The 16,059-nt window shown below is 41.2% G+C and overlaps 1 protein-coding gene across 10 annotated transcripts in view; it reads left to right on the top strand.

Annotated features, from left to right (window-relative positions):
• ARHGAP32 (Rho GTPase activating protein 32) overlaps positions 1–6,788 on the top strand; it is a 272,991-nt gene extending 266,203 nt beyond the window's left edge. For 9 of the 10 annotated variants that reach the window (XM_036221401.1, XM_036221400.1, XM_036221392.1 and 6 more), the window contains one exon: positions 680–6,788. In XM_036221401.1, the coding sequence (XP_036077294.1) occupies positions 680–2,935 (2,256 nt within the window). In that variant the 3' untranslated portion in view covers positions 2,936–6,788. The remainder of the gene's footprint in view (positions 1–679) is intronic. The other variant, XM_036221393.1, reaches the window with a different exon arrangement.
• Positions 6,789–16,059: the final 9,271 nt, after the last annotated feature.

The following is a 16,059-nucleotide window of genomic DNA, read 5'->3' as shown; positions in this document are numbered from 1 at the left end:
TTTATGGTCACCTTGAACTAAACGCACTTCAATATCTAGTCTTTAGCAGAGGACGCTATTTCCAGCAGCTGCTTCTCAAGGATGCCATATTTGCAGCATTGCTTTGAGGATCATGTTTGGCCTCTGCTGCCACAGACCAGAGTAGAAGACGGGGAGAGACAGTGACTTTTGAATGCCACCTTAGACAAGTCACTTTATTGCCCTTTTCTAGTTTTGGGGGCTTAAACTGCTCACTCTGTGCACCTATGAGTCACTTAAAAAATCTCTCCAGGTAGAATCCACCCTTTTTGTTTAACAAAATGTTCTTGATGTCAAGCCCAAGTTAAACAGATAGACTGTGTATGTATTTTTAAGCTTGACTGTTTTGTGACTAAACTTTTGTTTTTTGCTCTGCACATTAAGATAATGGCAGGCAACCTCATCTCACACTTCATACCTATCATAAATTAGAACAGTTCTCCGAAGATGGTAATGTCTGTGACACCAGATAGCAGCATAGACCATGTCCTGGCCTTGGGGACAGGTTGGCAACTGTCTTGTCCAACATTACCACGTGACTTAAGAAATTTCAAATTTCCTACCTAAATAGCTTAAGTTTGTGAGTTATAAATTTAATAGAGTTTGATTCTGTAGAGGGGAGCATAGAAAATAAACTCATAGTATTATCATCTTTCAATAGGTTCAAGGAGTAGTTCCAGTTCCAGAGAGGCCACCTGAACCCAGAGCCATGGATGACCTTGCTCCTGTCCTTGTGAGCGATGGCGGTGCAGCTGCTCAGTGTCCTGTCTCTACTCCTGCTCTCCAGCCAGGCATCCCTGAAAAAGCGTGGGAAGGTGCCAGGGCCCCACCGCTACACCTGCGTGCCGAGTCTGTCCCTGTGCACACTTCCTGTGGCTTTCCTGCACCAGTCCCCCCTGCCAGGACAATGGAAGGTAAAGTTGCTGCTGCTATACACTCCAGCACTGCAGATGTGACCAGCAGTTCCAGTTATCATCCCTTCGTCACTGCTTCTTCAGCCTCCATGGATGATATTTTGCCTTTACCACTTCCTGTTCCACAACCTAAGCATGCGTCTCAGAAAACTACTTATTCCACGTTTGCTAGACCTGATGTCACCACTGAACACTTTGGTCCAGAAAACTGTTTGCATTTCAATATGACTCCAAACTGCCAGTTCCGTCCCCAGAGTGTACCTCCACATCACAATAAATTGGAGCAACACCAAGTGTATGGTTCCAGATCAGAGCCACCAGCCTCCGTGGGTCCTCGTTATAACACATATGTGGCCCCGGGAAGAAATGTGTCTGGACATCATGCCAAGCCGTGCAGCCGGGTCGAGTATGTATCTTCTCTGAGCTCATCCATGAGAAGTGGTTGTTACCCTGAAGATATTCCACCATATCCTACCATCCGGAGAGTCCAGTCTCTTCATGCACCTCCATCTGCTATGATTCGCTCTGTTCCCATTTCACGGACAGAAGTTCCCCCAGATGATGAACCAGCCTACTGCTCAAGACCCCTGTATCAGTATAAGCCATATCAGTCCTCCCAGGCCCGCTCGGATTATCATGTAACTCAGCTTCAGCCTTACTTTGAGAATGGTCGGGTCCACTATCGGTATAGCCCATATTCCAGTTCTTCTAGTTCCTATTATGGTCCCGACGGAGCCCTCTGCGATGTGGATGCCTATAGCACCGTACAGCTGAGGCCCCTTCACCGGCTACCCAATCGCGACTTTGCTTTCTTCAATCCTCGGCTGCAAGGGAAGAACTTGTACACTTACGCTGGTTTGCCTCCACGTCCCCGGGCCACCGTGACTGGCTATTTCTCTGGTAATGACCATAATGTAGTGAACATTCCTCCAACCGCTGATGCAAAGCACACTTACACCTCATGGGATTTTGAGGACATGGAAAAATACCGTATGCAGTCCATCCGGAGAGAGAGCCGGGCTCGGCAGAAGGTGAAAGGGCCTGTCATGTCCCAATATGATAATATGACTCCGGCTATGCAGGACGACCTGGGTGGGATCTATGTCATCCATCTACGCAGTAAATCAGATCCTGGGAAAACTGGACTTCTCTCAGTGGCAGAGGGAAAGGAGGGCCGGCATCCAGCCAAGGCTGTCAGTCCTGAGGGAGATGACCGCTTCTATCGGAAGCATCCAGAGCCAGAGTTCGACAGAGCCCATCACCATGGAGTCCATGGCAATGGACAGTCGGAGAAACCATCTCTCCCACAGAAGCAGAGCAGTCTCAGGAACAGGAAGCTCCATGACATGGGTTGTAGTCTACCTGAGCACAGGGCACATCAGGAAGCAAGCCATAGGCAATTGTGTGAATCAAAAAATGGGCCACCTTACCCCCAGGGAGCCAGCCAGTTAGATTTTGGGTCCAAAGGGATCCCAGATGCTTCTGAGCCCATCAGCTACCATAACTCTGGAGGGAAGTATATTACACCAGGGCAGGAATCTTTAAGACTGAACCACAAAGAGGCGAGGCTCTCCAAAGAGCTGGAGAGATCTCGGGCTCGGCAGCCTCCTGCCCCAGAAAAACACTCCAGAGACTGCTACAAGGAGGAGGAACACTTCAGTCAGTCCACAGTCCCACCGCCTAAACCGGAGAGGAGTCATAGCCTGAAACTCCATCATACCCAGAACATGGAGAGGGACCCCGGTGTGCTGTTCCAGTACCAAGCACACGGCAAGCGCCAGAGCAGCATGACTGCTGTGTCCCAGTATGACAACCTGGAGGGCTACCACTCCCCACCCCAGCACCAGCGAGGAGGCTTTGGAGGAGGAGCGATGGGGGCCTATGTGCCCTCTGGCTTTCCCCACCCGCAGAACAGGACATATGCTACAGCTCTGGGTCAGGGGGCCTTCCTGCCCACAGAGCTATCCTTGCAGCATCCTGAAACACAGATCCATGCAGAATGAGCCCTGCGAGCAATAGAGTTGAAGCAGCCTCTGCTGGACAGTGGACTGTTCTATTTTTTTCAGTAACCAAAAAGATTACAAAGAGAAAAAGAAAAAAAGCTACAAATCCCCCCGACTACATTAAAAAAAAATAAGAAGAAAAATAAATCACCATCTTTTTTCCCTTCCTGTCTTATTACCACCTCTTCCAACTATAGACTGTCATTTTTGTCATTAAAAGAGGTCTGAATGATTATAAAGCACTGTGCTGAAAACCTAGTAAAGAAATTTGTCGCAGAGCATACTTGCCATATAGAGCTAATTTGTAAGAGCCTGAGGACTGCCTTTACCTGAATTTGAATTTGACTTTGTCCTTCTTAGTATTTGCTGTATAGTTCAGAGCAGTTTATATCTTTTTCCTGAGAGGCTTTTGCATTTTCTGTTGCATTCCTACTGACTTTTTCAATACCTATGACACTTGCCCAGACTGACACTCAGTTTTTCTCACGTCATTCTCCCTGTCTTAGAAGGGTCTGTGTGTTAAATTAGGTCCGAGAAAACCTTCTCCCTGACCCTTCAGATAAGTCTATTGGACATTTAGCAAATTATAACTAAAAAATAAAGGAATTAAGACTAAGGATTTTATAAGGGGTCATCATAAAATGTCAGACCACTTATACCCAGGCTGACCCATGGTCTTCACTTTCTTATTTTTCAGCTGTTTCTCACAGTTGAGGCTCAAATCACTGTGGAAGGGATTGTTAAAAGTTAGAATTACAGACATTTCTCAGGTGGAAGTCAGTGAACACTGTTAGCACCAGAAAACCATATCAATGCTTCTAATGTGTTGCCTGCCTTCGGCTATTTCTTTTCTAAATAATATTTGGTAAATTGTAAGCCTAGTAAAAACATTTCATACCGTGTGTTCTACTAAAGCAAAATTTTTCATTCAAAAAACCCCAGCATGGTGTGACTGGATAAACACACATAATTTATCATGATTACAAACCTACATGTTAATTTCTGTTTTTAAACCAGAGCACAGGTTTCTTGGGAATTCTTAAAGTAGCTACCTGTTAGTAAAACTGACATTTCCTGCAATAACCGCGTAGTACACAGTCCCCATTTTACCCGTTGGAATTCCGCACGGTTACCATTTCCGTCCTGAGGACTCAGCGTGCTGTTTGTTCACTCTCCGTCTGCAATCGCAGTCTACTGTAATTGCCATCTGCACCAGCATTTCAGGTATATAGTTTGTATAACTCTGTAGACATGTTAAACATGTTCAGTACCCAGGACTTTCCTTTGAAAGTTGCATTCCTGATTAGAGTTGGAGCAGATACCTCTAGCCTAATCCATTCCATTTTCTCAACTCTCCCCATAACGTATTTGCCAGACTAGCAAGGCAGTCCTTTATCTACAAAACGAATTTAGACTGTCATTTCATTCCATAACTCTTAATAATGCTTGATTTTTATACATTCACATGTTTTAAACGCTCAGTTTGTAGAAGACCCTAGGAGAATTTCATTCCATTTACTGGATGGTTGCTGCTCTGGTTTTTTAAAACTTGGAATTAACTTCTATTTAGAGCAAAGGAAGAAATCTTTTAAGAGGCTAAATTTATGCTGCTATTATTGCTGTGAAATTATATAAAGATTAGGAGTCATGCCAGTTTTTTATTTTAAAAAAGTGATCACATTTTAAGGGTTTATATTTAGAAAAAGAAATAAAGTTTTAAGAACAACACATTTATTTATAAGGTCTTTTGTTGTTGTTGTTCCCCAGAATTGATCAGAGGGGGTCAATAAACAAATTTGAAATACCTGTATGTGAAAAGGTCTGTGGAAATTTAGGCCTCTCCGTTAAAAGTGCAGACCCTACTGGCATATGTTCGCAATGTTGGGAAACGTGGTAGGAATCCTCCACTTAGCACACAAACATTAGGTGCTGTTCGCAGGAGTTTGGTCTTCGGTGAATATGCAGCACTAATTTTTTTACCTTAACCATCTTTTTGGTCAAGTAGGCAACCCATGGCTCCTTTGGGATCACACAAGCCCTGTAAGTTCTCACCAGCAGCATGGCGATTAGAAAGAGGAGCTGATATGACAAGGACGTACAGATGGCTTTAGTAACAGATTTTTTTCTCAATGGTATTTGGTAATTAGTAATTCTAGTAAAACATTTCACACTGTTCTAAAGCAGCCTTTTTTTTTTTTTTTTTTTAATTAAAAAGAAACAGAAGGATGTGGCTGAAGAAGTCCAATTTTAATTTTTGTGGATTTGTTGTCACACACATTGTTTACTCCTGAAATTGAAGTCTATTTTATAAATACTAAGGTTAATTCCTCAAAGCAATCACTCTATTAATATCCTATGGGCTTAGAAATATCAGGTACATATTTTGAATACAGAATAGGGACTCAAATTTCTGGTATAAGTGTGAAACACAAACTTTCAGCAAAATCTAGAGTCGTTTCACTTATGTATGTAGATACAGCCTTAACTTTGGATTCAGTTATTTCAAGGACTTTGCCTGTATCTTTCCCTTTCTAATATTGTAGGGTAGAAATTGGATGGCAAATCACTGTGAGCCAGGTTACCTCAGCATAGTTCACCTTGCGTGTGACTTCACAGATAGGTTAATTAAATGTTACTATTTCAAATTCTGACATGGAGCATTATGATCAAGGAAATGGAGCTGCCTTATGCATTAAATTCATAATTTTATTGGTATTTTCATATTCATGTCTCCAGATTTCATCTTTTTGGCAAAATTCTGATGCCATAGTTTGATTGAAATAAATATTCCCTGGATGTCTGGCCAGAGACTTTGCTAACAGCTCCAGAGGTTCCGTTTTCTTTTTTTCTTTTTTCTTTTTTTTTTTTTTTACTAAATTTCATCTGAGCCTTATTGCTTACTGTATTCAGTTTTCTTTTAAACATTCAATCCCTGGGATGGTCCCAAGGATAGGGCCTGAACATTTTTATAACGGCAAAGCATTTTTTAGAAGTTAGGGTCAGGTTGAAAAATTCTAGAACTAATTCTGTAAAGAAGAGGGACCGTTAATGTAAGTGGGGATAGAGAGTAGGTTAACACATTTGAAGCAGCAATAGATGCATACAGTGTAAATTTGAAATTTGCCCCTTTAGTTAAGGAGCTGGCAAAGTTCATGTCTGTTCCCAGCCCCGTCAGTCACCCCCTCCCCCAAATGTGTTGGCAAAGAATCTTCTGAGCAGTGTATGAAGGAAATGATAATGAAAGCAAAAGTATGTCAGAAAGTTACTTCCAAATGGTTAGAGCATGTGATGTTCAGTACTGTGTGTTACAGAAATGTCAGGAATGGTATGTTTTTAACTGTGTGCAAGATAATGTCAGTGTGCACAGAGGGTCTTTTTTCCTTTTCTGATTAGTACTGTTAGTGTTCAAAGAATAAAAATGTTTTACAGTTTAGATTCTAAGGTAGCAAAATCTGAATTTTCAACCATGACCTGCATGAGAGAAGCATCCTAGGAAGTCTTAGATCATACTTTTTGAGTTCTTAATTTTAATTTATATAGTGGTTTTTTATGTTTTAATATTTTTGTGAACTGGTGTAAATTGTTAATGCATATAAGCTTGTGTATTTTTGTAAATAGTTTTGTGATTTATTTCTTGACCCATATGTAAATATTTAGAGTCTCATTTCTTCAAAACTTATTTGAAGCTGAGTGTGGGTTTGGGGGTTTTGTTTGTTTGTTTGTTTTGGTTGGGGGTGGGGGGAGAGAAAGGATTTTGTACTCTGATAATCAGATGGAGAACCCTGTGGTTTAAAGCAAATGTCCCACTGAAAGCAATTCAAATATCAACAGAATTATTTCAGGTTAAAACAGACTTCTTTGTGTGTGTTTCCTTTTTAACCTAATATGAATTATAACAGACTACAAGTAGGGTAGTTGACTGGGGATATTCCGACCAAAAGGTTTGTGTTTATATAGCACAGATTATTATTCCAAATGGTATTTCATTTGATTGAAGGGGTTTAATGTCACCTGTTTATATCTATTTGCCACAGTATGCTGCTGGGCCGTATTTTCCCCAGGTCAAAACAGTATCTTAGAACTGCAGAGGTCTTTTGATCTTACTGGAAAGTCTAGGCAGACCTGCTACCTCGGGGTTGCAGCTCCCAAGAAACTGAGTTGGTTTCTTAGGATTCTCCAGAAGGAGATTCTGAATAAGATCCATATTTCTAAAGATCCCCCACAAACCATCTTGGACATCCTATTTACTTTTCAGAATGAAATGACCAGAAAAGAATCATCTCTTAAACTTAGTCACCTGTGGCAAGCTGGTTTGTGTCAAACCCAGATAAAATACTTTGGTAAAACAGGTGCTGCCTGTAACCCAGCTGCCTGGTGGGGTCCAGAGTATATTCCTGTGCCAAAATCCTTCTCAGAAACATTTCAATATCAACCAGGGTTTTTTGAAGGCAAAACCCCTCAATATTCAGCTATTGAAATCCTAGTTTTCCTACTAGGAATCATAAATTACAAACCATTCTAAAATATTAGAGCTTTTCCCTTTTTGCCAGCAAATAGGAAAGGTTGCCTGTTTAGCACAGATGACCCTGGTGAGCCAGCCGTCTGTTACATACCTGCATGCCACACTCCAGACCGGAAGCAAAGACAGAACATCCGCTTTCCATAAACACTCCCAGACGTGAACAGGTGTTTCCATGGAAACTGCTCAGATGGGATTAAAGAAGAGACATATATGACATTTCCACTGTGTGTTCTGCTTGATTTTCTGGGACTCTCATTTCCATATCAACTATTTCATTACCAAACTTCCTTTATACTGATGAAAATATAGTACGTAGCTCTTAAAATGCATATCATTGAGTAATTGGAGACAAGTACATTGATGGTATTTGAGACTTTAATTGTGTGGTAAAACCACATTTTAATATTGACTCCCCATTACAGTAAAAACTTCGAGCATCTGCCACCACCTGCAGTAAGACGACTGTCTAACTTTGTTTCTCACATAGTTGAGAATGCACCTCTTAAAAAAGATTGTGAGGTTTAATTTTTATTTTAAATAGAATGTTTCCAGAATATATTTCAAACCATAAACTTTGCTGTTCAACACCTAAAGATCCATCATTTATATCTATGGATTACTGCACCTTAATATAGTGATACACTTGGGGGGCCACATTCATATAAAAGGAATGTTTGCTTCTATACCAAATGGCCCTACCACCTCTGTTCTTTAATCTTCTAGAATTATTTTTAAAACTTTTTCTATATCTTCTTTTTTTTCTGTCACTTCTTGCTATTGTTTATGAACTACCTGTAAACCTTTCTCTTCCTCTAAATAATCATTCAAAATAAAGAAGCATATCAAAATGGTGAAGAAAAAAGGTTCTGAACCGGGGCCCTGAAGGATTCAGACTTTGTGTCATCTGTTTGCCATCACTCAGAGCCTCTTATCCTTTTCTTCTAGCAGTGCTTGGGCAGCAAAGCCTCAGGAAGTGAGATATTACTGTGTAAGATGCCTAGAAGGGAGAATGAAACAAAGACTAAGTTTTCCCTCCATTTGACATTTCGTGAGGAAGCTATATGATTAGACACGGCAGTTTCCGTGTTAATGACTACCAAGTATTTCTCCTCATAGAAGAATGCTAGTCCACGGAAGATATTTAGCAGCCACACATAACTCCAATGGGAAGACGAAATAGAGTGTCACGCACACATACAGCTTCACCTGTCATCGAGTCATTCAATTGCTGTTCTTTTTTTCATTTCCTAAAAACATTTGAAAAGCATCCTGAGATTTCTCAGACACTGGTTTATGTGTTAAACTTGACAAGTAGTTCTCAAACTTCAGAATTCGTACAAAGCACCTGGAGAGCCAGTTAAACATGGAGTCCTTGAGCAGCCACCAGGTAGTCTGATTCAGTTGGTCTGGAATTGGACTCAGGAATTACAATTTTAGCAACTACCGCGCGTGATTCTGGTGCAGATAACTGAGAAATAACTGATCTAGACGCCATATTTCACAGACCTCTCAAAGAGGAGCTCTCTACTTCGTCTGCCTGTGCCACTTTCTCTCATGTGCACCTTTGTTCCCCATCACTTTAGTGATACTAGCCCTGAAATTTATCACTAATTTCTCTGCCTCTGGTGTTTAAACATTAAGCCCAGATTCAAAACTGTAATAATCACATAAAGAAATTGAGACTAATTGAGCTGATAAGCAATATAAGAAAACAATTCAACATTCACTAAAACTGGTGAAATGACTGTCTATATTATCAACTCCAATTATATATGACTAGTTAAGTGGGGTGTGAGCCAGTTAGGCTGGTTAGGAAGTGTAGTTAATGCATATTTACTTTTGGGTAGTTTTTGAAATGCTGTATTCATAGAAAACAACTCTTAGAACCAAATGATGTGCTCTCCTTTGTCACCAAAACCTTTAAAAGAACTAGCATATAATTAGCTTATTTGACTAGTTGTATGTATTTTATCAATTTGGAGCAACAACAACTGTCCTTACTCTACTATAGTGCCAGTCCCTGTTGTAAGCATTTTACATCAATTTGTTCCTCATGATCCATGAGTTTATAGATGAGGCCAAGGCACACAGAGGTTGACGTCTGGCCTGCTGTCACACAGCTGGTCATCAGTAGTGGAGCTTAAGTTACGCCCAGGCACTCGACACAAGCTTATGCTCTAATAAAAGCAGGCTTTAAAGCTGAATAGTTGAAGAGTTAAATTCCGACTGTCACTTAATAATTCTAATGCCCTTGCTAAATTACTAAACCCTTCTAAAACTTTCTAAAACCGTTTCTAAGCCATGGCGCGCTCATCTGTAAAATGGGACTAAAAAGAGCACCTCCAACTTGTGGTTGCTGTGAAGACTAAATTAGATAGTAGGTGTTTCTAAAGGGCTTAGCAGGAGAGCAAGTACCCAGTAAAAGTTATCCAGGAGTTTTACTTTGAAATGATACAAGGCCACACAGCGGTTACAGGGTTATGTTATGCTTACACAATTATATTATTAAGAATTGAATCAGTTGGGTCAACCTTTCTGAAAAACTGAAAAATTTCAGGTAGTTGACACACCTTTCAGGAAGAGAGCCTTGGTAAGTAGAGATGCAAGACTAATGGTTAAAATAAAACTTCACAGTGAAACTCAAAGCATGACATGGCAGTGGAGAAGCCCTTGCTTTCTAAAAATATATTGCAATTATTCAGTGGAGACCTTTATGTAGATAGCACTACTGAACAATGTTGCCTTCTGTATTAGAGATAACATTGTCTCCCTTTCATTCTGTTGAATGTGATAACCGCAGTTGAGGGCAGTGGGCTTATGAGCCTCTGTGAACTGTGCCTTCTCTGCTGATGGGAGTTGCTAAGAGAGATTATTTCTCCATTTTTGAATGGTAAACATTACAGTGAATAATAATGGTCATTCCATTATTCTTAAACATACATACTTTTTTTTCCTGATTCAAGATCTGTTAAAGCAAAATGCTTATCCAGAGAAGAATGTAGTGATTGCCTTGATAGTAAGTAATGGTGCTAACAATTTACTGTTTAGTTACATGTACCAGGCTATTCTAAGTGTTTTATGTATGTTAATACTCAGTCTTTCTAATAGTGATGGGAAGTAGCATTATTAATTTTGTTACCATTTCACAGATAAAGAAACTACAGCCCAGATTAAATGGGATTCGGGCCCAAGCTTTCTGACTTCAGAGCCTGCACTTTTTCTCACTCTGCTGCCCAAAGTGGATTTTCAAAGATCCTGAACCCCATAATGCAGGCACAGTGAAGACACTATGCATTTTCAGGAAAAGCAATCCCTTCCTATCAGGATAGGCTAGGTTTATGTTGTAGTGACATCACCAAAATCTTGGCAGCTTAACACAGAAAGGTGTATTTCCTGCACAAGCAAAGTCTGCTGCATGCAGGTCCAGGTGACTCCTGGGTAATAGTCCTTTGTGTGGCCTGTCAGCTGTCAGGGCTGAGAGGGGCCGCCCCGTCCATTAGAGACCTCATCTGAAACTCATGTTCATGTTCATGGGAAGCTGTGGCAAGGGAGGAGAGCACTGGAGGGTCTTGTGCAAGTAGACCCAGAATGTGACCCAGAAGTAATACAAGTCATCCCTACTCATAGCTCATGAGCCGGAGCTAGTCTCTAGGTCCTGCCCACCCCCCAACGCAGGGAAGGTGGCGGGTTCGGTGTGGTCTGCTGTGTGCCTGGAAGGAGAGCCCCACTGGGTGGCCGTGAGCAGCAACAACATCTGCCACAGCACTTAGCTCTCTACTCAGACTCTTACATTACTGACAGCCGTATTATAGCAGGGGAAAACGATCTAAAACATGGTTAAAACTCCCTGAGAGAAAGTCAGGGAATAACAGTTCCTTGTACTTGTGTGGGGGGGGGGGGAGGCGGCGGCAGCGACGAGTCCGTGTAGGGCTGGCAGATTTCCTGAGGAAGTGTCACTTTTGGGTATCCCACAATGGTGGCAAGAAATGCCCAGCACCCACAAATTTCTCATTGTATATTGGAGAAAAGCTTCTGGAAGTAAAGAGAAGCTGTATCTTGCTGCAGTCCCAGAGAAATGGAAGAAGGCTTTCAAAGGGGCACAGGCACTCTTTAAATGCTGTTTGAGAGTCACCCTCCCCCTGCCCCATCACTCTGTCCTCGCTGACCTCTTCATTAGCTCATAAATGTACCCAGTCCACTTCCATTGCAGCCTTTGCACTGGCAGCCCTCCCCGCAACAGTGCTCAGGTCCCAGATACATTTACTTGGCTTGCTCTCTCTTTCAGTCTTTCCCCAAATGTCACCACCTTAGAAAAGACTTCCCTTGACCATCCTGCCTAAAATAGAACCTTATTATTCTCAAGCCACTTATTCTGCTTTCTGATATTATATGTGTAATATCTCTATCTCCTCTAGAATGTGAACTCCAAGAGGACAAGAACTTTGTCTTGTTCGCTTATATCCTAGTTCCTTAAACAGTGTTATAGCATAATATATGCATCAATATTTGTTGAATGAGTGAACCGATGGGTCTGTTATCCATGATAATGTAATGGAAGTCATGTGCTAAGAAACCCTTTGGGTACTGGAATATAACAGGTTATCCTTCTCCAGTAGCAAGAGTGAGTCCAACATCACTTCTTTGATCTACTTTCCTATATGAGAAGCGCAAACTACTGGCGGTGGTGGATGACCCCTCAAAAGAAAGCAAGTAGGCTTAGATTATCTCAAATTCAACTGCCAGAGTGACTAGACATTGCTAGAATTAGAAAATCTTTTTAAAGGAGGTCAGTTTTGAACAATGTTTGGAAAGTAGTGATGGAGAGTTCCTTGGAGGGGAAGAATGGAGATATTCTAAGTGTCCAGGAAAGACTCTTCCCACACTCAAAATCCACCCTACAAGAGCATCTTTGGGTGTGGGTTTGAGAAGATGTAATGAACCCTTTTTTTCCCCAGGATAACAACTTTAGAAGAGAAGAAAAACATTAAGGTTCAGATAATTTTCAACAACAATATATAGTAATCTATGTACCAAGGGATGGTAGAATGTGGGGAAATGTAAATGAGTTAGTCTGTGAATGATCTGCTTCTCTAAGTTACCTGAGTTTCAAAGGGGGTAAATAAAAGTATAGGAAGTGAGCTCACTGATGTTTCCTAGATTGTATAGGATAAAGTTATTGAGACTCCAAGACCCCAGAATCCTCAAGAACTCTGAAAGTCATTGTCATGGCTCTGCATTTCACTGTCATCCGGCCCCTCCTTTCCCTTGTCCTCTTGATGCCATTTAGCAAGTGTTTTACATTGATTAAGGTGGGAAATGGTTCTCCTCCTATCGGAGTTTATTAGAGTGCCAAAGGCTCTCTTGACACTTTTGGGTTTTATGACACTTTAAAAAGTGAATTAAAATATATAGGGGTAGCTTCCTTGGGGCTAGGCAAAAGCATTTAATGTTGGATTCAAAAAATATTTTGTTACTCTAGTAACAAATGAGTATCCCAGGATAGCGTACTGATACTATCACTCTCCTACTAAGGTGATCTTGGCTTTCTTGGGTGTTTCCACCTTCCAAAGATGGACAGTTTTTGTGCCCTTAGAGAATGTGACCCTTGTCCAAAGACCTCCTTACCATCTGGGAAGGTACCTGATCACCTACTCTGCCTTCTCCTGAGTTCCTCAGCAACATACTCAGCTAACCTGTAACCCATTTTATGGTGACAGAGAGACTTGGGAAGGCGGCAACAAGCATGACAGTCAGCCTAAGTATATGCAGAGCTCTCAGAAGAAAAGAATTTAGACTCATTCTGATTACTGTAATGGCGGAAGTCATCAGAAGTGCGTAATGCTGAGCAAGGATGTTGTAGGAGGGACTGACTCATGAGATATGTAATTGGAGTGAAGTTTGAAGTCCCTCCCAACCCTCAGGTTGTGTTGTATTTGTGAAATCCTAAGGATTGATGGCTTATGCCACCTGGAAGTCGTTTGGGAGTTACCTGCTCCGCTGCCAAGTGAGAGCGTTATTCTCTTCAGCTGGAGCACTCTTCTTCCCTTTCCCCACCTTGGCATCTGCCCCATGCGAAGGCTTCCAATAGCGCTTGGAATTAAATCCAAACTATTCAATCAAGCCCTGACTTTCCCTCTCTCCCTCTCCCTCCTTCCCTCCCCCGCTTTTTCTCTCTCTCCCTTCCTCCCCCCTCCCCTTTCTCTCTCCCTCCTGGACAATTTAGATAGCACTATAGCCTTGTCTTTTCTTTTATTCCCATACCAAACCTGTTTCTGTCCCAGGTTCTTTGTATGAGTGGTTCTCTCTGCCTAGAATGTTCTTCTCATGGAGCCTACTTCCCTTCATTGAGATCCCACTACATCAGGGCTTCCTTGATGACCCTATCTGAGGTAGCCACTCAGTCATGTCACCTTCTTAATTCTATAAATATCACTTATCATTCAGAAATTATTTTTATCGGTTTATCATTTAATTGTCTCTATCTCTTCACTAGTTTGTAAGCTCCATGAGAACTGGGCACATGGTATGTACTCAAATAGGTTTGTTGAATGAATGAATGAATGAATGAATGGTGTTTAAGAAAAAAAGAGGTCATGAAAAAAAATAATTTTAGAAAACTGCTATTTTGCCTAAGCTCAGCCCCACAGGAAAGGGCTGTCTTTTAGCCACAAGGAGTCTCTTCAGACAGACTTTACGTGCCTACTACATAGAAATTGGTAATTTGAAGAAGCCACCAGATGGTGCTGTTGGCACACTTTTTATTCTCAAGTGTTCCTGTTTATTGAAAGGTTCCCTCAGGCCTCCCGATGTGATTCAGGAGGCTACTGCTTTCTTCCTCATCTCTTTACACCCTACTTTTTTTTACAAAGGCAATTTAAGAGCAGTGACCTGGCAACAAAAACAGAACCAATATAAGGAGCTACTTTTTTGGAGCCAGCAAAGTAAAAGAAAGGGTTAAATTTGAACTGTGACGGTAGGACTTTTGGATAAAAATGCCGCCTGTCCTGAGAACTCTAGTGGGAGTTTGTTTTCATTATGACTCCATAATTTCTAAAGATGATTTCATGTTTCTAGATTCTCAAATATCGTTTATTGCTGTTTGAAGAAAATGGTATAAAATATTTAGAATCCTCCTTCTCTATTTTTATATGCTAAGTCCAGGCAGGGTTTGGCAGTTTCCAAACCTGGATGCACATCAGAATTTCCTGTAGAGCTTTTTAAAAATATAGATCTCTGTGTGCCTCTAAGTTAGTTGCCTCTTCGATGGCCAGAGAACTTGCATTTTTAGAAGGAACTCCCCAGAAGATTTAATGTCACCCATGATTCAGGAGCCATTGTCCCTGAAAGAGCTATGTCTCCAGTCTCCCTTCTAGAACTTTCTAATCCTGCCCACCATTCCTCTGCCTGTCCAGGGCTTAACCTGGCCCCAGTGCACTGTCACCCGAGTTTTGTTTCACCATCTTTATCGTTAGTGGAAGCCTTCCCAGCCGCATCCCTAAAAAATTGCATGATGGCAAGGCTTGGAAAATAAGGGATTAAATAGGTTTGTTTATTTTTGTTTAACTGCAAAATTTCTTAGAGATCCACACTACACCACGGTACATTAAAGCCTCTTAGAAGGAGTGTGTAGTGTTGGATTGAAGAACATCTTGCTCACTATTTCCTCAGAACACATTTTATGAAATGTCGTCTCACTGAATCAGATCAGGACTAGGTATCAGGAATTTTTGGTTTCGGTCACAGCTTCTTTATTAATAAGAACATGACTAATTTACTTAGACCCAGCAGATTCCACACCAAATTCGAAGCAACTGGCCGTGTGACTTGGCCAAGTTATCCTAACCCTTAAACGCTTCATTGCCTTATCTGAAAACGAGGGTAGTAACTACAGTGATGACCACCTTAGAAACTACTGAATGGCAAATGGAGTGATACATGAGAAAATGCTCTGACACAAGAGAAATAGCACGTAAGTGAAGTGGTGTGTCTCGTAGGATGTCAGAGTTACTCCAGCACCTCCACAGAGTTGAAGGTTTTCAAGCTAGCATATAAATTTAGCCATTATTATAATAGCTGTCACCTATAAAACAAATTTTCTGTAATAAAAATCATTCAAGTATTTAGTTTGCAAAGTCAAATAGGGTAACAAAGCTTATAATAAAACGTCAGTTCCCATTCATTTTCTAATCCCCACTTCTCGAAGACCACCTTTTTGAACTCTTTTAGGTGTCTCTTCTGGCATTTACCATGCAATTTCTAAATAATGTATCATTTCTTGATTTTTCAGTTTTAGGCATTGTATCTTGACTTCCCACCATGTAGTATGAGGGGAATCGTTTTTGCTGGTACTGTGGTCACTGCCCCACCCCTGTCCCAATGACACAACATATGCACTCTCCCATTTCCATTTTCCTGTTCTAGATATGATACTGAATCCTTTAGTCAATATCTAATACTTTCTATGTACCTATTAATTCATCCTCAGCCTTGGCTATAAGACTGGAACTATCTTCTCATCATGGCTCAACACATCGGATAATCTGTTTCTGTGTGGTTTTCTTTTCAGGGTCAGGGCATCGTGAGTTCTCTCTGGAAGCCCTTC

Source organism: Rousettus aegyptiacus, unplaced genomic scaffold (genome assembly GCF_014176215.1).
Source record: "Rousettus aegyptiacus isolate mRouAeg1 unplaced genomic scaffold, mRouAeg1.p scaffold_m13_p_5, whole genome shotgun sequence".
Lineage (NCBI taxonomy): Eukaryota > Metazoa > Chordata > Mammalia > Chiroptera > Pteropodidae > Rousettus > Rousettus aegyptiacus.
This window is presented reverse-complemented; position numbering and strand designations above follow the sequence as displayed.